Here is a 23,862-nt window from a genome sequence, read left to right on the forward strand (position 1 = left end):
ACCTTCTGTTGAAACATTTTTTAAAAACTTAAACTGGTTGTAAATGTTCGTTAAGGGAAAAAAAAAAAAATCTGCCTACACTTACCTGCTCTGTGTAATAGTTTTGCACAGAGCAGCCCAGATCCTCTTCTTCTGGGGTCTCCCACCGGCACTGTAGGTCCCTCCACAACAGAAAGCTGCTTTCCATGGGGGCACCCGTGCGTGTCCACTGACAAAGACAGAAAGTGACTCGGCCTTACGCGACCCTCCCCCGTCACAGCTTTTGAATGACAGCAGCAGTAACCAATGGCTCCTGCTGCTATCAATCTGTCCAATGAGGAGAGCAACATTGTGCACATCGCTGGATCAGATCAGGATCAGGAAGGAAAAAAAGGGGGGGAAGGGGCTACTGCAGCACAGAAGGTTTTTCACCTTAATGCATAGAATGCATTAAGATGAAAAACCTTAAGGCTCTACAACCACTAAGATCACTGTGGTGTTTATCAGTGCTGTAATGTCTATCCTGTTATTTAGCAAAAAAAACAAAACTTTGCCTCTTGTCTGAATGTGAGAGAATTTCTACAAGTTGGCAGTATTCTGCTATACAGTATATAGTAAATCTGCATTATCAAGCCAACAGCCATTACAACAGGTGCACTTTAAATTCAGGAAGATCTGTGTAAAATGTACTTGGTAATGTCCATTTAAGAGTGTTAGAGCTGATGAGAAGATATCCAAGGTCCAGATTTATCATGAGATTTATTATTTGGGCATGCGATTTAGTTTCATGGATCTGGTACTGTATGAAAGAAATGAACATGCAGGAGGGTACAGGGACAGCAGGCAGGAAAGAGGTATAAAGAAGCTGGAAGCAGTACAGAGAAAACTTACAGGCAAAGGGTGACACTTTCCAGTTCCAACCTGACACAGAGAAAAAGGAGGTAGAGAAAGAGTAAGGCAGGGAGTGCAGACATCAAAAGACCCCTCTCCCCACAAGGTCACCTTGTCAGGGCAGAGCACAGGTAAATAAAGCAGAAGTATCATTAGATCTGGAAATTTAAGGTGATAAGTTTCTCAAAGACCAAAATGAATGAAGCCAAGAGGAGAGATAAAAAAAAAAAAAAAAAAAAAATATATAGATTTTAAACTTTGCCCCACATTGCACAAAAAGGACAACGCAATAAGGTAGTAGACATACCTTTCCCTTTGTCAGTGATTTGTAAGCTATGCGAATAATGAGCCAGGACCAGATGATGTGAAGAACTTGAAGTATTAAAAGGATACCATTAAACAGCCACCAAGATGGGTATGGACCAATCAGCTCCCAGCTCTCAAACAATGTTGTGTTTAGGATCCTGCAAATAAAAAACAAAACAAAAAATAAGTGTTATCTAAAACTGCTTTCTTTTTGTATCCACTATATGGAATGCAAAATGTCTTTATATATTAGGAAATTATACAGAAAAACTATAGTAGTAACTCAAATAAAGGATTTTTGATTTATTGGTAACATCCTTTTTTTTTTAGTAGATGGACACCGGCTTCTTTAAATCTATACTACCAGATTATATGCAGCTACCTTCAGGCCATTGGATGCTGGCATAACTGCTGGGACATACCCTATATAACTCATTCCACACCTAGCTACCCTCAGGGTAGAGATAACCGAATCAGACAAAACCCGGGTCATTCAAGACCGCAGTTCCAACAGCCAGGCTACACAGAAAAAGCTTGTAGTGCCCAGAGAGGGTCTGCCAGAAGTCTGAGTAACAAGTCCTCCTGGACTAATTTGATGCAACTAGAATCACCAGAAGCTCACCAGTGGCAGAGGGCTTGGAAAACGTCCAGATGGAGGGCCCATTCACCCAGATCCAGATGACAGAAAAATCTCACCTGCCAGTTTTCCATGCCTGGCACGTGAACGCTGGACAGAGTCAGAACATGAAGGTCTGCCAAGGGGAGGATTCAGGAAAGGGATGGTCGGCACTCCAAAAAAACAGTATTCCTTTATCAAAAAACACGTACAATGCTGTAAAAACAGCCTACGCATTTCGGACGTTAGTCCTTAGTCATGGCTGATAAAAAACGAATGCACAGTTTGATACTGATAAAACGGAATATCAATACAGTATTACCCTGGAAGATATTTACAAAAGAAATGCAAGCATCATTACAATACAAATTTAGAGCACATCTTAAAGATGCATTACTTGACATCAAGAAAAATTAAACATAGAAATTTTAACAACTCGTCTACTCTAGAACAATAATGCTTAGTCCAAGATAAATAATCTATCCATCGATAGATCTTGTACTAAGCATTCATGTTCTAGACTATATGTTAACATTTTTAAATATAATTTTTCTTGGTGTCAAGTAATGCATTTTTATGATGTGCTCTAAATTTGTATTGTAATGATGCTTGCATTTCTTTTGTAAAGGTCATCCGGGGTAATGCAGTATTGATATTCGGTTCGATCAGTACTGATCTGTGACCACTAGATGGCACTTTTCCATCAGATGTCTATGGGAATGATGGGCAGCCATTCAGACGCCCAGGACACCGGTGTGATAAGAATCATTTGACGTATATGCCTGGCCGTTGCTCCACTGTATAGGTTACCCCTGTGGCCCACTATGGTGCTTTACTGTTTCCATTCTGCTAAGTTCCTGCCCAGAGGCTTGGGCGATTACCATCCCCACCCTCTCCTGGTCAGCAGGAGCTTCCAAGATGGCGCAGACGCACTTACAGCGCATGACGTTGGAACAGACGCCAATCTTTTGCATGTGCACTGGGCTATATTGACATCCGCACCTCTGCCAGGACGATTGGACGCTTTGAGGGGGAGGGTTATGAAAAGGAGCAGAAACGACACCTCTGGCATTGCAATACTGGCGGAGGAGGACATGGACCCGTTAGGAGACACCTGAGTAAAACAACTAGTTGTCCTTACTTATGGATTGCAGCAATCGCCATTTTATTTTCTAGGGTCTCTGCTTAAATATTATATATATATGCTTGGGGGTCCTAAGTAATTTGCTAGCAAAGAATACCAATTTAAACTTGTAAGCAAAAAGTTCCAGAAAAGGCCTGGTCAGCAAGTGAAAAACCACTTAAGGACCAAGCCTATTTCTGATACTTGTTGCTTACAAGTTAAAATCAGAATTTTTGCTGGGAAAAAAAAAACAAAAAAAACAAACAAACTTGGAACCCCCCAAACATATCTATTTACAAAGACTCTGGAGAATAAAATGGCAGTCGTTGCAATATTTTGTCACACGGTATTTGCGCAGCAGTCTTTCAAACGCAGTTTTTTTTTTTTTTTAAAAAAAAGATACACTTCACTAATTTAAAAAAAAAAAAAAAACACTAAAACCGTAAAGTTAGCCCAATTTTTTTGTATATTGTAAAAGATGTCACCCTGAGTAAATAGATACTGAAAATGTTACGGTTTACAATTGCCCACACTCTTAGAATGGCGACAAACTATAGTACTTCAAAATCTCCATAGGCAATGCTTTAAAAAATTTGAACGGTTACCAGTTTAGAGGTAAAGAGGAGGTATTTTGCTAGAATTATTGCTCTCACTCTGATACCTCACATGTGTGATTTGAACACTGTTTACATTTGCGGGCACGACTTTCGTATGTGTTTTCGCCGGGACGGAGGAGCTTTACCATTTTTTTTTGTGTTATTTTATTTACTGCCCCTTTAAAAAAAAAAATGTAAAATCTGATCACTTTTTATTAGTCACAAGGAACTTAAACATCCCTTGTGACAGTAATGGGCAGTGACAGGTACAAATTCATCCTTTGCCCTTAAAAGTATTTAAAAACAACAAAATCTGCGTTTTTGGATACTGTATTTTTTAAAAATTCGCACCATTGCCAGCTGAGTAAATCGAAAGGGACGTTGTAACCTCGCTTCTAGGTTACATCGGAGACCCGATTGAAGCCGAATCTGGCTTCGTTCGGGACTCCAGCCAGCCGGCGGATGTGCAAACCAGGCAGAGCGGTGGAACGTCCCCTTCAGCTCCTTGAGATAGTGACTGAGCCGCTGCTGCATCAGTTGCTATCACTAAAAAGCCAACCGCCGGCTTTAAAACACTGTACCAGTGTGATGCCTCTAACTGCAGGCTTCACCTCCTCAAAAGAACTATTTCTGGACATTAGTGTGGCATTTTAAATCTCAATGCCAGAAATATCCCCAATGTGTGGAAACCATTAAGAGATGTACACAGGGGAGAGATATCATCTTTCATTTTTTGGTATAGAGAGGATTTTACCTGCAGCCGAGGGGCATGGGTGGGGTGACAGACATCAAAGAATTTTAGAAAGTGAAGTTTGCAGGGTATACAGGATGCAGGCCTGCACCCCACAGGGACTGAATCATAGATGGGATGTAGATCTTTTTCTTAAATGAGCTTTATCAATTTAGCGTACAGGCAGTACCAGTAATGTAGTGTTAGCACCCACTAATGTAATGATGTTCGGTTTTGAAAAAAATGGGATCTTTGACTTACCGTAAAAAACATTTCTCTGATGTTCATTGACAGACACAGCTCCTGATATTAATAACCATTGGGTTATACTGCCCCCTACAGTGTCCTACTCAGACACTAGGCAGAAAAGAAATCTAGCTAAACCAAGGGCAGTCCCCAGGGGGAATTACTCCCTCTGTCTGCTATAGCCACTCAGTTTAGTTACAAGCAGTGTCAGGAGAATTATAACCCCACAGAGGGGTGGGTGCTGTGTCCGCCAATGAACATCAGAGAAATGGCTTTTACGGTAAGTCAAAGATCCCACATTTTCTTTCCTTCATTGACGGACACAGCTCCTGGTATTCATAACCATTGGGAGGTCCCAACGTAGTGTTAAACATGAGGGATGGGAACAAATTGAGAACAAAAAAATTTGCAAAGGCTTAACATTATCCCTGTGAAACACCAGATAGGGTGGACGACAGGATAACGCCGCCAGTTCAGACACCCTGCACACAGAGGTGATAGCCACAAAAAGGCCACCTTCTGGGGCAGCATAAGCAGGGGAATCTCCGGAATATTTTCAAAGGGAGGCTTCTGTAGAGCTGAAAGGACCAAATTAAGATCCCAAGGCGGCAACGGAGCACGCACTGTTGGATCCAAATGTCGGACACCCTAAAGAAAGGTACGCATCAGGGAGTGTGTGCCAAAGGAAGAAGAAAACCGCCAAAGCCCACACCTGGCCCTTGATGGTACTCAAGGCACATTTCTGTTCAACCCACCCCCTGTTGAAGGAAGGTCAAGATCGGAGCCACCGAGAAGGAGCAAGGACTCACACTATGCAATGTACGTCTTGCACGCATGATGGTAGATCTTCCTAGAGATAGATTTCCTAGCTTTCAACAGTGTAGAAATCACTGACTCAGATAAACCCTTATCCTTCAGCACCTGGGGTTCAAAGCCAAGCCGTCAAAGCCAGTGACTGTAAAGCCGGATGAAAGATCAGTCCTTGGGACAGCAGATCCTCCCTGAGAGGAAGCTGCCAAGGAACGTCAGGGACAAGCCGCACCAGATCAGCGTACCAAGCCCAGCAAGGACAGTCTGGAGCCACTAAGATGACCGGAATTCCCTTCCGCCTCGATCCTATGTAGAAGTCTGGGCAGAAGCTTGACAGGAGGGAAGGCTTAAATCAGAAGATACGGACCCTACAGGGCCATCAGCGCGTCTGTGGCGTCCGCCAGAGGATCCCTTGACCGAGCCACAATCCTCTGCACCTTTCTGTTGAACCGAGACGCCAACAGATCCACCTCGGGGGTGCCCCATCAGAGACACAGCTGATGAAATGCCTCCGGATGAAGAGACCACTCCTCGTGGCCCAACGCCTGCCGACTGAGGAATAACACCTGACAAATTTCCACCCTGGGAATGTGTACGGCAGATATGGCTGGAACGAACCATTCTGCCCATCTTAGAATGCTGGCTAACTCCAGAGATGCCAGGACACTTCTTGTGCCCCCTGGTGACTGACCTAAGTCACGGCCGTGGAATTGTACAATTGAATATGCACTGGACATCCCTGATAACGATCTGTCCAATGTTCCAGGCACAGTTCCAAGAAATTGATCAGTAGTCTAGACTCTTCAAGTGTCTGGATCTACGGAGCAGAATATTTGCAGAGGACGCCTATCCAACCGGACAGGCTGGCATCCGTGGAGACCACTGTCCAATACAAGGAGAGGAGGGATTTTCCCAGGTTAAGCGCCAGAGAACAAAGCCATCATATCAGTGACTGTGTCCCGACTCGACGGATCAGATTGTCCAGAGACTGTGGAATCTTGACCCATATGGTCAGAATTTCCTTTTGCAGGGACCTCGTTTTGAACTGTGCAAATGGAACAGCCTCAAAAAAGGTAGACACCATCAGGCCCAGCACCCGCATGCCATCCAGAGGGATGACCATTCATTGGACAGCAGAAGGCGGATTGTGTATGTGTAGGTGGTTCCTGCGCTATCCAAGGTGATTTTCATCCCTTCCTAGTGCTGCACCACGATACTGGTACTATAAACCAGTCTACACGACAATTTAAGAAACAAGGGGGTGATGGTGCGCTTCAGAAGTGAATTAAACTAAAAAAATTAGAATATTTTGTTACAATCTGTCTCAGTGCCGTGCTTATAAAGATGGGGTGTTTTATTTATTAGATCAATTCCTAATATCCCTTAAATGTGTGATTGTGCTTCAATAAAATTTGTGATCGAATTTTTTTTTTTTTCTCGTGAGGAAAAAACAATCTCTAAAGTGCTAGGTGCTTCAAATCATATGTAAATTCAGAAGATTCAAAAAATATAACAAAGAAATTCAAAAAAATCAAAAATGTGATTTAAGAAAAAAATGTCAGTTTTTCCAAATCACCACAAACAATACAATCAGGTGTGTGACTTCAATCTTGATCTTAAACCACAAGGTGCTTCCGTGCAATTAAGGTGTTGGGACTTTCTCCTCCACCAGGTGTCACTTCTAGGTGCTCTAAATTCTCACCTCAACAATATGAATAAATCGCCTGTGTTTATGTATCTTTTCCCTCGGTGTAGTCCTTTACGGCTCCCGGGTCCTTCCTACAGGGTCCTATGTGTGGTCCCGATGTACCTCTAGGGCTCCGTATTGGGGCGCTTTATGTTGTGGTTTCTTTATCTGCTACCACGACCTCAGGGGCTCATCAAATAAAGAGGGCCATCATGGTGCAGTATTATTTCACACAAAAGAAATACACTTACATTCGGTTTGCTTGTTTCTCGGCATAAAACACTCTGAATACCGCTATGGGGACTTCGCTCCGATTTTCAACGTCACTTCCGGTTTCTGGGGCTCCTCCTACGCGTTACGTCACGTGACTTCCTCAGGGAGTGGCCTTTACTGGATGTGACGTTCTATTTATATCGGTGAGGCCGGAAGTTTAGCCGGGGCCATTTTGGAAAATCTATGTACTTAGATTCCGGCGGATATCACCGGTCCGCCATATTGCCAATGTTACTATACTTGATTACACCATCTTTCCTTCTTTGTTTACCCCGGAAGTGAGGTTTTAATCTTTATAGATACTTCTATTTTCCTTATTAAACCATTTTAGCATATAAATCAAGGTCTTGGAATCTTCAATATGCAAAATGTCTAACATATCTGTATACGATCTTTTTTACCGGTAATCTTAACAAAACCAGAGAAAAAAAAAACGCAAAATACACTTGAAGGGAGAGCATACTTATTCCTTTTCATACTGATTTTCTTTCTCTGTATATTCTAATCTTGTAATTATTCAAAATTTGCTTCTCTTTACCCTTTTATTCCCAGCATAGAATTATTATAAAATCATATTTACTTAAAAATGATCTCCTTAAAAATATAAAAGGATAAAATGTAGTTTAAAATTGTTTTAAAACTACATATATTGAAAAGACATAGAATCACCTTTTTAATTTCTCAAATCCTATTTCTAAACTGCTTGTTTGTGGGTGTGTAAAAATGTATTAAAAATATTTTAGTGATGTTTACTTGATGTAAGTACTTATATGAATGTGTTAAAAATCACTAATAAAGCAGTTCAGATCGAACTCCACATTAAGACCATTAGGCGTAAAAGAATCCATTTTGAAAATCCATTGGGATTCTAGTTGGCTTAGGGTGCGAACTTTGTGACTGCCCCTCCAATGTTTTTTGTAGGGGGCTATTCCCCAAAATGTCATTTTTGAGGGGTCTTTACGATGATATTTAGCAAAGTTCTAGACACAGTATGTTTGTCGCTTCCTTTTATTATATTTTGCACATGTTCTTTTATACGGATTCTTAACAGGCGTTTGGTTCTGCCTATGTACTGCAGCCCACAACTGCATTCTAAGGCGTAGACTGCTCCCTCTGTATTACAACAGATGTAATCTCTAATTTTATGTCTCGTGCCACTGCTTGTGGATGTAAATTCTGATATTTTTTGTTTTGGGTATTTTGTTTTTGTACAGGCGAAGCATCTTTTGCAGGGATAAAAGCCTTTTCCTGTAAAAAATGACAGCAGTTTTTTGGGGGGGTTTATAATGGTTTTGACTATTTTATTTTTCAATGTCGGTGCCTTTCTGTATATAAATTTTGGTTTTTCTGGTATATTGTCTTTCAAATGTTTATCTATTTTTAAGATATGCCAATGCTTTTTTATTATTTTATCCACCGCTTTATATTGCATATTGTAATTCAGTATTATTGGTGCATTATCTATATAGGAGTTTTTCTTTTGTTTCTTTTCTATTCATTCCTTTCTATGTATATTTTTGACTTCTACAACCTTATTGTCCATAAATTCTTGTTCGTATCCTTTATCCATGAATCTTTGAGCTAAAATTTTCGCTTGCTCTTCAAAGTCAATATATTTTGTGCAGTTTCACTTCAGCCTAAGTAATTGTCCCTTCGGGATGTTCCACAGCCAATTTTTGTGATGACAACTGGTAATAGGGAGGTAGCTGTTTCGGTCCACTTCTTTAAAGTGGGTTTTTGTGTGTATTTTCCCATTTTCTTGTATGATTAGAAGGTCCAAATATGTGATTTCCTCTTCGCTGATGTTCCAGGTTAGTTTGATGTTTTTATCATTGTTATTCAGTTCTTTAAGGAATTCTTCCAACGTATTCTTTGGTCCCTTCCAAAAGATCAGACCATCAATAAATCTATTGTATAAAATGAGTTCTGGTGTTTTATTTTTGTATATGGCTTCCTCCTCCCATTGGGCGGATTGCAGCCTGCAATTTCTGGAGCTTGTCCAGAGGAAGAACCGCTCTGGCTAAGGCAGAGTCCAGAGTCAGGCCTAGATAGTCTAGCTTCGTGGACAGGACCAGAGCATACCTCAGAAAATTTAGAATCTATCCAAACTCCCGCAAATTTTTGTAATGTGATCTCCAGGTTCTCCACCAGAGCAGAGGGAGACTCCATTCGCAGAAGAGGATCATCCAAGTAGCCTAGTACCACGATCCCCCGTTGGTGTAGCAAAGCTAGCACCGGGACTAACACTTTTGTGAAGACCCGAGGAGCAGATGCGAGACCAAAGGGTAACGCCACAAACTGATAATGCTCTTCTCCCACAGAAAAGCAGAGAACATGCTGGTGACTGGCACATATCGGAATGTGAAGGTAGGCATCCTTGATTTTGACAGAGGCGAGGAATTCCCCCTAACAGAGATGCCACCAATGTTCGAATGGATTCCATTCTAAACTTCTGTACCCGCACAAGCAGTTTAGCGTTTTGCGGTCCAGAATTGGACGCACTTTGCCTTCCTTCCTGGGAACTGTAAACAGGTTTGAGTAAAAACCCTGAAAAAGTTCAGAGGTTGGAACTAGCACAATTACCCCTTGAAGGAACATGTCTTGTACCGCCCCAAATAGGCCCTGTAAGTGGTCTGGGGACAGGCGCAAGTTGGAAGGAAAAAAACTTTGCCGGGGACAAGAGCCAAACTATCTTGTAGCCAGACCGAATTACTTTGTGGACCCACTTGTCTTGCACCCGGGAAGTTCACGGGTCAGGAAACCAGCGAAGACTTCCCCCCTACCCCCAATACGGGTGAGGACGCACCTTCATGCAGGAGCCTTGTCCACGGGTCTGGAGAAGCCTGATCTTTGCTTGCCAGACCAGGTTCAATTGGATCCTTCTGAAGAGGCCCTGAAAGGCTTCGAGCCCTTGTCAGTCAACCCTGAGGGACGAAAAAAAAACGTATGAACTGAGAAGGAAGGCCCATGTCTACGACAAGGTTCCTTGCCCTTAGTAGCCTGTGGAAGAAAAAGTACTCTTCCCCCCGTGAGCCATAAGACAGCACTTGAGCCATAAGACACACCCAAGGACCACTGCCAAATACAGATAGGGGAGCTGCATCCAAAAGAGGCATCACAGATAAACTGCAGCCCCTGGACCAGCTGGTCCACCAGCTCGGCAAAGGCAGGGGGGAGCTGCTCCCCCTCCAGGTCACGGTGCAGCAGCTTAGCCCACTCGGTCAGAGTACGGGCCACAGCCCCCGCCTTCCGGGCAGCCAGATCCTTAAAGGCCCGGGACTCCTCAACCAGAATGGTTGCCTTGTTTAATCTGGAAACCGGAGGGTCCACCACCGGTGGCACAGTCCACTTCTTAAGAAGGGACTCCCCCATAGGGGTAACGCCTAGTAAATCGCTTAGGGACCCCAGGGGACGCTTTGGTCGTCCCCACTCTTTGGCGACAATTCTGTCAAAATAGGCAGGGAAAGGAAACACCCTTGCTACTTTGGATGGCTTGTAAATGCAAAAGGGCTCCTGCGCCTCCATCTTCAGGGTCTCACACACAGATACAATCCGTGCATCCACCAGCGCCTTTCGTGCGCGGTCGCAGAAGTGTAGGAATCATGCTCACTATCAGAGGATTCCAGGCATGTGGTTGCAGACACAGCAGGGTAACCCACGTCCACAGCGGCTGAATCAGGATCTGATGAGACAGATGAGGCAGGGGAAGCCAGGGGGCATTTTTGCTAGCCCATCGCCCAAAAACCACCTCCACCTGGGACACAAAGGACTCCAGGACCGCTGTCAGTGCATCGATGGACGGTTGGTACTCGAAGGGCCCCCCAGCCTCTGAGAGGGGGATCAGGTGGGGAGATGTGCGCCAAAAACTCCATGAGTCACCAGGGGTACCCCACAAAAAGTGTAAAACCAAGCGATCCTCAGCAGTGAGAGAGGACCCCACCAGACATCACCAGCAGAAAGGTGGCGGTCAGGAAGAAAAATGATTCAGGAGTCAGCACCAGGGGATGAGGAGGGGCTCCCACCGCCGAAATCGTCGCCCACAGGGCTCCACTGTCATGGCCGCTGCCATTCCCAATTACAAACTACAAGAAAACGGCCGCCAGACTACACAAACATGGCTGCCGTGTATAAAAAACACACAGGCTACAACAAAAGGCGGCCCCACGAGGCTTACAGGGACCCAGGAGGGAGAAAAGGCCTCTTTGACAGATCCAGGAAGGCTGGGGGGGGGGGGCTGGCAGGAGTCCCCACCAGGTACAACCCCCACCTCCGATCGTCTGATAGGTGCGCACCCCACTGCCCCTATCCCGGGAAAGTGGTCAGACCACCCAAAAAGCCCCAGCGTGATGAGGAACTTGGCAAAGGGGGGGGTGCCTGCAGGAAGAAGGGGAACCTGGGGGTCCGACCGTCCCAAGGAGGGGCCCACTTCCACCCCAAATCCCTCCAGGGGGAGAGGGGGAAACAAATCACCATACTAGGAACCAGGCAGGCACCGCTCCAGACCGAACCCCCCTCCATCGAAATGGGGGGGAAGGAGGCTGTCGGCCAGGAGGAACGCTGCGACTCAGGCCGAGACCCGGTCATATGTGACCTCGCGAGGCGTATAACTCGAAGGCCAGACCCCCGTCCAGTGAGGCTATGTCGCGGCCGACCTAGCGCAGAGCTGAGGTCATGTGCGTGCTTGCTGGCCAGACTGGAGTGACCACTGGATCTAGATTATCCAGCCCATTGCCCAGTCCTGCAGTTGAGTGTATATCTCACAGGAAAAAATCCAGGAGGAAAAAAATGTATCTAAAATTTTTTTCCAGGAACAAAGATCCCAGCAAGGAACTAGGTCCTTACTCCTGACTAGGCAGAAAGTGGCTATAGTGGAGAGAGGGAGTATACCCCCTGGGTGTAGCCAGAATTATTTTCTGCCTAGTGTCCTACTCCTGTTGGGGGCAGTATAACCCAATGGATGTGAATATCAGGAGCTGTCCCCGTCAATGAACAGAAGAGGAATTTAAACTATGCATGCTATTGTGGGTAGCTTTTTATATGCCTGGCTTTTAGTTTGCTTACACAATTTTTCCCCTTTTTTTCTGTTGTGTTTCTTAAACGATCTTTATTAGTTTAGTGTCTAGGCAGTATCATCTTTCTGTAGCACTAACTAATGTTATGATGTTCTATTCTGGAACAATATAAACCATGCAGGCTATTGCGAGTCACTTTTTATATGCATGGTTTTTCAAATCCCTATATCTTCTGTGATGTGTTCCACTGCACGGAGTCCGGTCAGGTTTTCCATTTTGCATTTTTAATTCACCTGTGCTGGTTAATCGTGTGACCTTTTTATATACTATTTAGGTGTTACTTATTCTGTTTTTATCATCTACGACGAAAGACTAAGGTTCGAAACGCGTAGGATGTTTTTACAGCATTGTATAGGTCTTTTCAATAAAGGAATACTGTTTTTTGGATGTCATCCTGAGTCCCTTTGATTATTCTGGTACGTTGTGGGTTTTAGCAGCCTCAAGGTCTGGGGGCCGGACGGGGCCATTATGTGGGAAGGTTGTAGCGCCTATATACCTGTTTTTCCAAGGGGAGGATTCAGTCCACTTCTGCTTGAGAGGCACTGCTCCTAGTTTCCTTGATCATTGATCTAGACCACTTCCATGGCACTCTCCTTATGGGTTCTCCCTGGGTGTCCTCGTAGGAGAGGAGTTTAGCTTTGAAGGGGCAAAATAATTCCTGAGTTCCAGAATGTTAACAGGGAAGTGAGCTTTTTCTTACAACCAGTGACTCCTGCAGTGAAAATACGTGCAGAATTTTACCTCAAGCCCAACACAATGGCATCTGTCATGACAACTCTACACAACTGAGGAAAGGGAGAGTTGAGTTGTAAATATACCATGCGAAGGAGAATCTGGTAATGAGGGTCAGATGCACGGGAAAGTCCAGAGACACAGTCTTTTTGTCCCAAGCTCCTAGATTGTGGAGTTGTAATGGTATGGAATAAAGTTGGGCATATAACACAGCCTTGAAGGAGGCAACTGTGTGACTTAGAACCCTCATGCAATCACAAACCGAGTATTTCTTCTGAGCCCAGATGTTCTGGGTGCAAGAGTGAAGGAGACAACCATGTGTCCCGGGGTAAAAAAATCCTAGGAGAGGGCCGTGTCTAGAGACGGGCCCAGATACTCTAACCTGAGACACGGGATAAGCAATGACTTCCTCCACGGAAACCATGAGAATCCAATTAAGGCAGGAAATGGCAAATTCAACCACTTAAACAAAAAGTTTTCTTTAACAGGATACTGCTTGGCAAAATACTTAGGGGAGAATATCTTTTCAGGGTGAGGCCATTCCCTACAGAGGACAGGCTCTACAAGATCCTAGCTGGCTTTAGGCATTTTAGAGATCCAAGATGTCATTATGGACACCCTAGGGCAGAGGTAGGCAACCTTGGCCCTCCAGCTGTGCTGAAAATACAAATCCCATCATGCCTCTGCCTTGGGGAGGCATGCCTGTGGCTGTCAGAGTGTTGCAGTGCCTTATGGGACTTGCAGTTCTACAACAGCTGTAGAGCCAAGGTTGCCTAACCCTGCCCTAGGGTGAACAACCCTGGGTACCCCAATGCAAGGGAAGAGCATGCTGAGTTTATAATAACAGCTATAGTTTTCTTTAGCTTAAGAGAATCTCAGGAGTGTTCTCCTGATCTGATGCCTCAGAGGGTGAGGATCCTTGTTTTAATATATTTCAACCTCTTCCTGGCTTTTACATCACAGTGGACACATGCCCTAAAACGTTTTCAGGCTCTGCACCTGGCAGACCAGGGCTCTGGACCTGTAAAGCATATATAGCTAACCTCAAACATTACGTGTCAAGGAAAGCGCCCATAGCAGGAACCAGTGCATTTTAGACTGGCCTTCCATGTGGCGGGGTCTGTATATGATTCCCCAAGGCTCTGCCATGGAGTCAGACAATCCAGATAGCTGCAGTGGTTGTCATGCACTCAAGTCTTCACAGAAGAATCACCATTGAAAAGATCCATGAGAAGAAAGAAAAGTCCATAAAAGAAGCTAAGCTTCTCTAAGTAGAGAGCAGATCTCCATGACCTTTTGGCACTATCCAGTCACCTGATGGTAGTTGTATATAACCCAGTAGTAAGGATTTAAAGAAGCCTTAGGCCCTTACTGTACAATCAGGAAAGACCTTTTATAAAATGCAACTAATATCAAACAGAATTATGTGCAACAAATAAACACAATGGATCTTCATTGGCACCCCAGTGCTTGTGGACCCCTTGTATCAGCAATACCAGAAGCATGTCAAATGAATGTATGATACTAAAGGTAAAAAAGGAGCAATGTACACTGATCAACCATAACATTATGACCACCCACCTAATATCCAGTAGGTCCCCCCTTTTGCTACCAAAACAGCCCTGACCCGCTGAGGCATGGACTCCACTAGACATCTAAAAGGTATGCTGTGGTATCTAGCACCAAGACATCAATAGTAGATCCTTTAAGTGTCTGCTGGCTTGCTTTCTTCCCATAGTGCATCCTGGAGCCATGTAAGTGAACACGATTCATTGGACCATGCCACCTTCCATTGCTCCGTGGTCCAGTTCTGATGCACATGTACCCATTGTAGGCGCTTTTGGCTGTGGACACTGGTCAGCATGGGCACCTTGACCAGTTAACTATGCAGCCTCATACACGAACTGTGAAGTACTGGGTGTTCCAACACCTATGGGAACCAGTTACATAGTTGGTAAGACAGTTACTATAATTTTCCATATTCCCGTATGATCGGTTTGCCAAGATGTTCATCCAATTTTTATTTTTTTTTAATAGTAGACACTCCTGACATGCCGACACCAACTGTGGAAGAGAGTTCGACATCTTACATCTTTGGCATTACCTTACGCAGTTGAAGGGTAAAACTGCTTCTTGTCCAACTTCATTTAGTTGGGACAAGTCCTCTTAAAGTGGTTGTAAACGCCTACATATACCCAGTGAAGTGACTGTCCTCAGGTGATACACAGAAATTTGACAAATCCTATATAAGTTGTGCCTGTATCTGCAGTTTCCTCTTATCTACATACGTTCAAAGTCCAGAATTTATAAAGCTTGTCTGAGCTGTCAAAAAGGGGGTGGAGAGTTTAAATTACACACTGCAGAGCTCAGTGAGGAGAGCTGATTGGAGGGAAGGAACACACCCCCCTTCACACAGCACACAGGAACAGAGCTTAGGTGGTCAATCAGCTGGAACTCCCTCCCCGGTCACCTTTTTTTCCTTGGTGTCAGAAAAAATTGTCAGAAGTGATTCATGCTGATGATAGAGGAACAAAGTCGCAGACAGAAATGACAGTACTTTTAATTGAGACAGGGACACACTATAGAGGGAAGTGCTTTATTTATATTGCATGTGAGGTTTACAACCACTTTAAGCAAACTTAGACTGAATAGTTTTCTTCCTATGCTAGAATCACCATAGATATTTTTGTATATGACTATACGATCTCCTCTTAAGAGTCTCCTTTCCAGGGAAAGGAAGTTTAATTTTGTAGGCGTTCCTCATAATTGAGGTCCTCAAGCCCTCTTATTAGCTTTTTTGCCCTTCTCTGGACTCTCCAGTTTCAGCACATCTCTCCTGAGGACTGATGACCAGAACTGGACAGCATACTCAAGATGTGGCTGGACCAGAGTTTTATAAAGCGGTAGAATTGTAGACTTATCTCTTGAGCAAATACCATTTTAATGCATGTAATACTCTGCTAGCTTTGCTTGTTGCACCTTGGCACTGCATGCAATTGCTGAGTCTGATCAACTAGGACTCCCAGATCCTTTTCTATCCTAGATTTCCCCAGAAGTTCTCCCTCAGCGAGTAATGCGAGTTTATATTTTTAGCCCCCAAGTGTAATGTTACATTTTTCAACATTTAACCTAATTTTCCATGTAGTTGCCCACCACTTAATTTTATTGAGGGCCTACTGTAAACTTATTACCCTACTTCGTTTTGTATCAGCGAAGCATTAAAGTACAGCCAAACCTCATTCAGCTGTATTCCTCCTATAGATCACAGGAGTGCAGTTCTTTCGTCTGATGTCCACTGTCTGCTGACATCACAGAGCCGGTCCAGGCTCGGGAAGGATCATGGCAATCCGGCTCAGCCGCCCAGTGAGCTACCCCTCCTCAGCCCAGCATTTCAGTGAGCGGAAGGGCCAGAGCAGACAGCAGTAACTGACAGTCACCAGCTCTTTGCTCAGGGAGCTCTGAGAACTGAGCGATCTGCGGTGTTTGATATCTTAGTTCTCAGTCTTAGAGCCGGCAGGGGACTGATGCTGCATACACCAATGTATGATTCTCGGGGAAAGAAAAAAAAAAATCCAATACTTCTCAACTTTAGCAATTTGAGCTACAGTAGCCTTCAATTGGATCAGACTACAAAGGCCAGCCGTCGCTCCCACGTGCATCACTGAGCCTTGGCCACCCATGACCCTGTTGATGGCTCACCAGTTTTCCTTCCTTGGACCACTTTTGGTCGGTCCTGACCACTGTAGACTGGAAACAACCCACAAGAGCTGCACGTTTTGGAATTACTCTGACCCAGTCATATAGCTATCACAATTTGGCCCTTGTCAAAGTCGCTCAAATCCTTACGCTTGCCCATTGTTTTTCTGCTTTCAACACCAACTTCAGGGACATCATGTTCACTTGCTGCCTAATCTATCCCACCCACTTTCAGATTCCATTTTAATAGGATAATCATTGTTATTCACTTTACCTGTCAGTGGTGATAATGTTATAGCTGATGGGTGTATATTATCCACCAATTAAACCAAAGGCTTTGAAGACCCACCTATTCGTGTATTAAGCATTCCACTAGTAGGTGAACAGCCACTCATTAAAGTGCTGGTGCATTCGCAACAACCAATTAGCAACCTATGTCTGCTTGGCTTTACAACAGTATCACATTTAGGCCTCTTGCACACTGCAGCTTGAAAAAGCTCAGTACGTTTTTTTTTTTTTTTTACTCCTCTAAAATACAGCCTATTGTTTACAATGTGCCTGTACACAAAAGGTACAAAAACATGTGCTGTGTATTCACAAGTTAAAAAAAAAAAAAAAAAAAAATCAGCTTTCTAGGTCAGTATTTTGTGCTGATACTCGCATATAAACAAATATTTTGAATAACTAAGCCCCCGTTCACATTAGGTCACTCCGACTTAGGGAGCGACCTGTGAAGTCGCGTGCAGCACGACTTGCACAGACTTCACATAATGAAAGTCAATGCAAGTCGCCTCCAGGTCGCCCCGAAATAGTACTGGACCCTTTTTCTAAGTCGGAGCGACTTGTGCCGCTCCTATAAGAACGGCTCCTGAACTACACAGTGGGAGCGACGGTGCACGACTTGTCAGGTTGACCAAGTCGCCTGACAAGTCGTAATAGTGTGAATGGAGTCTAAGACTGCCTATGGAATGTATTGTATGCTTACGTAAATATGCGCAACACAAACACCTCAAATGTACATATGTACAGAAAAGGTGATGTGTAAAACAGTACAGTGTGCAAAAGGACTTAAAGAGGTTGTAAACCCGCATATTTTTTTTTTTCTTCACCCTGAAAGAGAAACACATAACGAGCTAGTATGCATCGCATACTAGCTCATTATGAAATACTTACCTTAGAACGAGCCCCTGCCGTGCCGCCCGCTTACCTCTATGACGGGCGACATGTCCAGTCGCCCGTCTTCCGGGATCGCAGCATCCGGCCAACTGATTGGCCAGAGCCGCGGTGACGTCACTCACGCGGGAGCCGACGGTCACGGCACGGGGCTCTGAAGGAACGGCGCGAGCGGCCGTTCCTTCAGAGCGCATGCGCCAGTGACGTCACTGGCTGCGTGTAAGGTAATATCTCCTAAACGGTACATGTTTAGGAGATATTTACAGTACCCATCATTTAGTACTGATAGGTTTGCATTACCAATAACTGCTATGCTCTGCACTGTGTACACTGCGCTGCACATGTGTCACATGCACTATATAATGTAAAAGAAAACTCCTGGAAGCTGCACATCTGGGCAAAACCCCATAAGATGGTTACACATAGTTGCATAGTCTGGTTGTTAAAAAAAAAAAAAAAATTCCATCTAGCCAACCATTGAAGGGGGGGGGGGGGAATCTTATATACACAATCCTATACCCACAGTTGATCCAGAGGGGGGGGGGGGGGCAATTCCTTTCTGATCCCCCAAGAGGCAAATCGGATATTCCTTGGATAAGCCTTACCTATAAATGTTAGTGTCCAGTTATATTATGTACAGTCGTGGCTGAAAGGTTTTAAGAATGACACAAATCATTTTCACAAAGTCTTCTGCTTCAGTGTTTTTTTAGATGTTTTTGTCAGATGTTACTATGGTATACTGAAGTATAACAACAAGCATTTCAGAAGTGTCAAAGGCTTTTGACAATGACATGAAGTTTATGCAAATAGTCAATCTTTTTCAAGACCTGTGTAATTCTCCCTGGCATGCCGTCAATCCACTCCTGGGCCACATTTTGATGCCAGCCCATTCTTGCATAATCAATGCTTAGAGTTAGTCAGAATTTGTAGTAGTTTTTTGTTCGCCTGCCTATTGAGGTTTGAGCACAAGTTCTCAATGGGATTAGGGTCTGAAGAGTTTCCTGGCCATGGATCCAAAATTTAGATTCTTGTTCCCCAAGTCACTTAGTTAACACTTGCCTTATAGCAAGGTGCTCCGTCATGCTGGAAAAGGCATTGTTCATCACCAAACTGTTCTTGGATGGTTGGGAGAAGCTGCTCTCAGAGGATGTTTTTGTACCATTCTTTATTCATGGCTGTGAGCCCATTCCCTTAGGTGAGAAGCAACCCCATACACAAATGGTCTCAAGATGCTTTACTGTTGGCATGACACAGGACGGATGGTAGCGCTCACCTTTTCTTCTCTGGACAAGGTTTTTTTCCGGATGCCCCAAACAATCGAAAAGGAGAGTCATCAGAGAAACCGACTTTTCCTCAGTCCTCAGCAGTCCAATCCCTGTACCTTTTGCAGAATATCCAGTCTGTCCCTGATTTTTTTTCTTAGGACTTCTTTGCTGCCATCCTCCAAAAGTCTTCCCCTGCATGGCAAAGCGGGACTTTGCAAACCATCCGATCATTCTTGATAACCTTCTGGAGTATATGGAAATTGCCAGAAGGTTTTTTTCTGGATGCTCCAAACAATCGGAAAAGGGATTCATCAGAGAAACAGACTTTTCATCAGTCCTCAGCAGTCCAATCCCTGTACCTTTTTCAGAATATCAGTCTGTCCCTGATGTTTTTCTTAGGATTTCTTTGCTGCCATCCTTCAAAAGTCTTCTCCTCACTTTGCGTACAGATACACTCACACCTGCCTGCTGCCAGTCATGAGAAAGCTCTGCACTGGTGGTGCCCCGATCCCGCAGCTTAATAAACTGTAGGAGACAGTCCTGGCGCTTGTTGGACTTTCGTGGGCTCCCTGAAGCCTTCTTCACAACAATTGGACCTCCCTCCTTGAAGTTCTTGATGATCCGATAAATGGACGATTTAGGTGAAATCTTAGTAGCAGCAATATCCTCGCCTGTGAATCCCTTTTTGTGCAAAGCAATGACTGCATGTGTTTCCTTGCAGGTAACCATGGTTAACAAAGGAAGAACAATGATTTCATGCACCACCCTCCTTTTCAAGCTTCAAGTCTGTTATTCTAACAATCAGCCATACAGAGTGATTTCCAGCCTTGTCCTCGTCAACACTGACACCTGTGTTAACGAGAGAATCACTGATCTGATGTCCGCTTGGTCCTTTTGTGGCAGGGGTGAAATGCAGTAGAAATTTTTCTTTTGGTGGGATTACGTTTATTTGCATGGCAAAGAGGGACTTTGCAATTCATCTGATCACTCTTGATAACATTCTGGAGTATACGCAAATTGCCATAATAAAAACAAGGGCAAAAGATTTTGTGAAAATTAAGATCTGTGTAATTTTCAAAACTTTTGGCCAGGGCTGTACATTTAGGAAATAATCCAGGCCTTTTTGTAAGCAAACTGAGCTAGACAGAAGTCTATTCCACATTTGCACAGCTCTTAATATGAAGAAACCTTTCCATATTTGGAGATTAAATCTCTTTTCCTCTAGACGTAAAGAGTACCCTCTTGTCCTCTGTGATGACCTTAAAGTGAATAACTCAACATCAAATTCACTATATGGACCCCTTATGTATTTGTACATATTGATCATACCCCACCCCCCTTAGTTTCCTCTTCTCAAGAGAATTAAATTCAGTTCCTCTAATCTTTCCTCATAGCTGAACTCCTCCATGCCTCTTATCAGTTTGGTTGCTCTTCTCTGCACTTTCTCCAGTTCCCCAATAGCCTTTTTTTAGAATTTGTGCCCGAAACTGAACTGCATATTCCAGATGAGGTCTTACTAATGATTTGTACAGTGACAAATTCTGATGTATGACGGTTGATGTGGCCTGGTTGGAGCCCGGGCTGAGGCAGTCATACACCTTATGGGGTTTTGCAACTTTCGGACTTCACTTTTCCCATTACAGGTCTAGAGCTGGGACAAGCTCTGTCCTTGTCTGCACACAAAGTGGTAGCTACATAAGAGGACCAGTCGGTGGAGTCTTGAGCGGAACCTGTACATTTAGTTTGATCACATGCACTATATGCACACACACACAAAAATTGCTAAGAGAAAGGGCAGAGCTTTTTTTTTTTTTTTTTTTTTGGCCAGAACAAAGTGTCTTCTACCAAAAATCCTAACTTGTATCATATGATGGCGGCCAGTTTAGCCACAATCATGACCTGGAACACGGCACAACCCCAATCTCTGCAAAGAGCCACGGCTCTTTACCCATGTTATCGGCTGTGCCCAATCACAGCCAATCACATGTAAACAAGGAGATGCCATTTATCGTCTCTCCTCGCCTAACTGATAAATTGTGAGGAGAGGAGTGCCAAGCAGCAGCATCTCCTCACATTTGAAATGTGTAAAGGTAATCAGGGGACTGATCATCAGTGCCTCGATTACAATACAGCCCTAACTGTGCCCATCAGTGACGCCAGTCTGTGCTGCCTTTCAGTGCCACCTATCATTGCACATAAGTGGCACCTATCAGTGCTGCATATTAGTGCCTCCTCATCAGTGCCACCCCATCAGTGCAGCCTCATCAGCACATATTTGTAAAGGAGAAAATTTACAAAATGTTTTGACAACCTAAAAAAAATTCTCAAAATTTTTGGTCTTTAGTTTTTTTTAAGCAAAAAGTAAAAAATCCAGCAGTGATTAAATACTGTCAAAAGAAAGCTCTGTGTGTGTGAAAAAATAATTAAAGAATTCATTTGGGTGAAGTTTTGCATGACCGCGCAACTGTCATTCAAAGTGCGACAACACTGAAAGCTGAAAATTGGCCTGGGCAAGAAGGGGGTAAAATGGTAAGTACTGTATTGAGGTGGTTAAAGCACACATAATTGCCATAAGAAATTATGGAATACAAAAACAGTTTAAATCCTATGGTGTTTTAAGGACAACAAAGGATTGGATGTATAAAAATGTTGGACCCTGTCACAAGTAGGTTAGTAAAGGCTTGGTGGATTTTAAAAAGTTGTATTTGACATCACAGCGAGGCAATCAATAGAGTTGTATGAAAAAATATATAAAATGCTACACTATTGGCAAAAAGCAGCCCCAAGCTTGTCTACAATGGGATTCTCATATTAATAAGGATGACTTAAGATTGTTGGATCTGAGGAGGATTCTGGATAATCAAGAACATGAGGGCTAGCGTTGCATATATTACACTAATGGCAAAATATTACACTAATGGCAAAATAAAGAGAATGTATACAGCTCTTACCATGTTGGAAAAATGACAAGACGCGTGATGACAAACACCAGCCCAAACAACATAAACAAAGTGTCACACAACCTCTGGTACTTTGCATAATTTGTCATTTTTGCTGCCTTTAAGAGAAAAGAAGAGTACCAATAAGTTAGAGAATACATAAAGGAAACAGCAATATAACCACAAGAAAACCATGCATGTGGTGGGCATATCATAGTGACATTCTTCATTCAGTTTACTGTGATAGGTATGACAACCATGAGGACCTCAACGCGTGAAAAATGCATCCAAATATCAGCAAACTGCTCTGCAAATCAAAACAGCAAAACAATTGATCCTGCTTCTTTTTAGATTTACAGCTTGAAAAACCCACAAAGAAGCATTAAATATCAACCACCAGTGTTATAGGTCAACCGCCATCAATCAGGTTCACCAAAAATCTGCATGTAAGAAACGAATCGCTTTAAAAAAAAAAAAAAATGGATTTTTGCCTTACCATAAAAACCTTTTCTCGGATGTTCATTGGATGGACACAGCTCCATATCTTCTTGACCATTGATATGCTGTCCCCTACAGGAGTAGGACACTAGGCGTAAAAAAAAGTTTGACTACGGCTATAGGGCAGTCCCAGGAGGTATACTCCCAATTCCTGCTATGGGTCTTCAGTTTTGTAACAAGCAGCGTCAGAAGAACATATAACCCAACTCATTAGAGGGGCTGGTTCTGTGTCCGTCAATGGACACTAAGACAAAATATCCAGTTCTCCTTCGTTCATTGACGGACACAGCTCCAAATTTTTTTTTACCATTGGGACATCCCAAAGCAGTATAAACATAAGGGGTGGGAAGAACACAGCAATAAACATATTTCCCAAAGGCTAAACATAGCAAACCAGGTAAAACAGAAGCTCATCTGACAAAAAAATAAATAAAAAAATAAAATACACCCTCAAAGAGGACTAATTCTCTCCAACAGCGGCTTGCAAAACCTTGTGGCCAAAAGGAAGAATCCACAGATGCCAACACATCTACCTTATAAAATTTTGTGAAAGTGTGCACGGATGACCAGGTTGCCGTCTTGCAACACTGCACCACTGACGCCGGATGACGGAAGGCCCAAGAGGCACTAAGCGCCCTGGTAGAATGCACCTTAAAAAAGGGAAAGAAGGATCCTGACCCTTGATGGAATAGGCCTGCACCACCATCTGCCTGATCCATCTGGAAATGGTCGCAGCAGACGCAGCCAGCCCCTTACGGGGTTCATCCGTAATGACAAACAGGGAATCCGATACAAGGAACGACTCAGTCGCCGCCAGGTACACCCTGATTGCCCAAACCACATCCAAAGAATGCAAGGCAATCTCTTTAGGGTGCTTAGGCTTAGGACACAAGAAAGGCAACACAATGTCTTTATTTAAATGGAAATCAGAGACGACCTTAGGGAGGAACGACTGGCAGGGACGAAGAACCACTTTATCTCCATGAACCACAAGACAAGCCGCCAGCTCAAACACCCTCCGTGCAGAAAAGGCCACCAAGAAGGCTACCTTCTGGGAAAATGTAAAAAGAGGAATCTTGCGAATATGTTCCAATGGGGGTTACTGAAGAACCAACAGCACCAAGTTGGGATCCCACGAGGACAATGGAGACTGCACTGGGGGAGCCAATTGATGAACCCCCTGAACAAAGGTTTGAACCACAGAAGCGTAGCAAAAGGATGATGAAAGCA

The 23,862-nt window shown here is 43.8% G+C and overlaps 1 protein-coding gene across 2 annotated transcripts in view; it reads right to left on the bottom strand.

The window, feature by feature from the left end:
* The window catches only part of CERS5 (ceramide synthase 5), a 196,612-nt gene that overhangs the window by 32,751 nt on the left and 139,999 nt on the right, over window positions 1–23,862 (bottom strand). Inside the window, exons 8-10 of one of the 2 annotated variants that reach the window (XM_082248348.1) lie at window positions 22,147–22,253; window positions 1,178–1,334; window positions 871–900 (exon numbers count right to left, since the gene is read on the bottom strand). In XM_082248348.1, coding sequence (XP_082104474.1) covers window positions 871–900; window positions 1,178–1,334; window positions 22,147–22,253 — 294 coding nt within the window. The remainder of the gene's footprint in view (window positions 1–870; window positions 901–1,177; window positions 1,335–22,146; window positions 22,254–23,862) is intronic. The other variant, XM_082248349.1, reaches the window with a different exon arrangement.

The sequence above is a fragment of the Pelophylax lessonae genome (assembly GCF_965119305.1).
Source record: "Pelophylax lessonae genome assembly, chromosome: 2".
NCBI classification, from domain to species: Eukaryota; Metazoa; Chordata; class Amphibia; order Anura; family Ranidae; genus Pelophylax; species Pelophylax lessonae.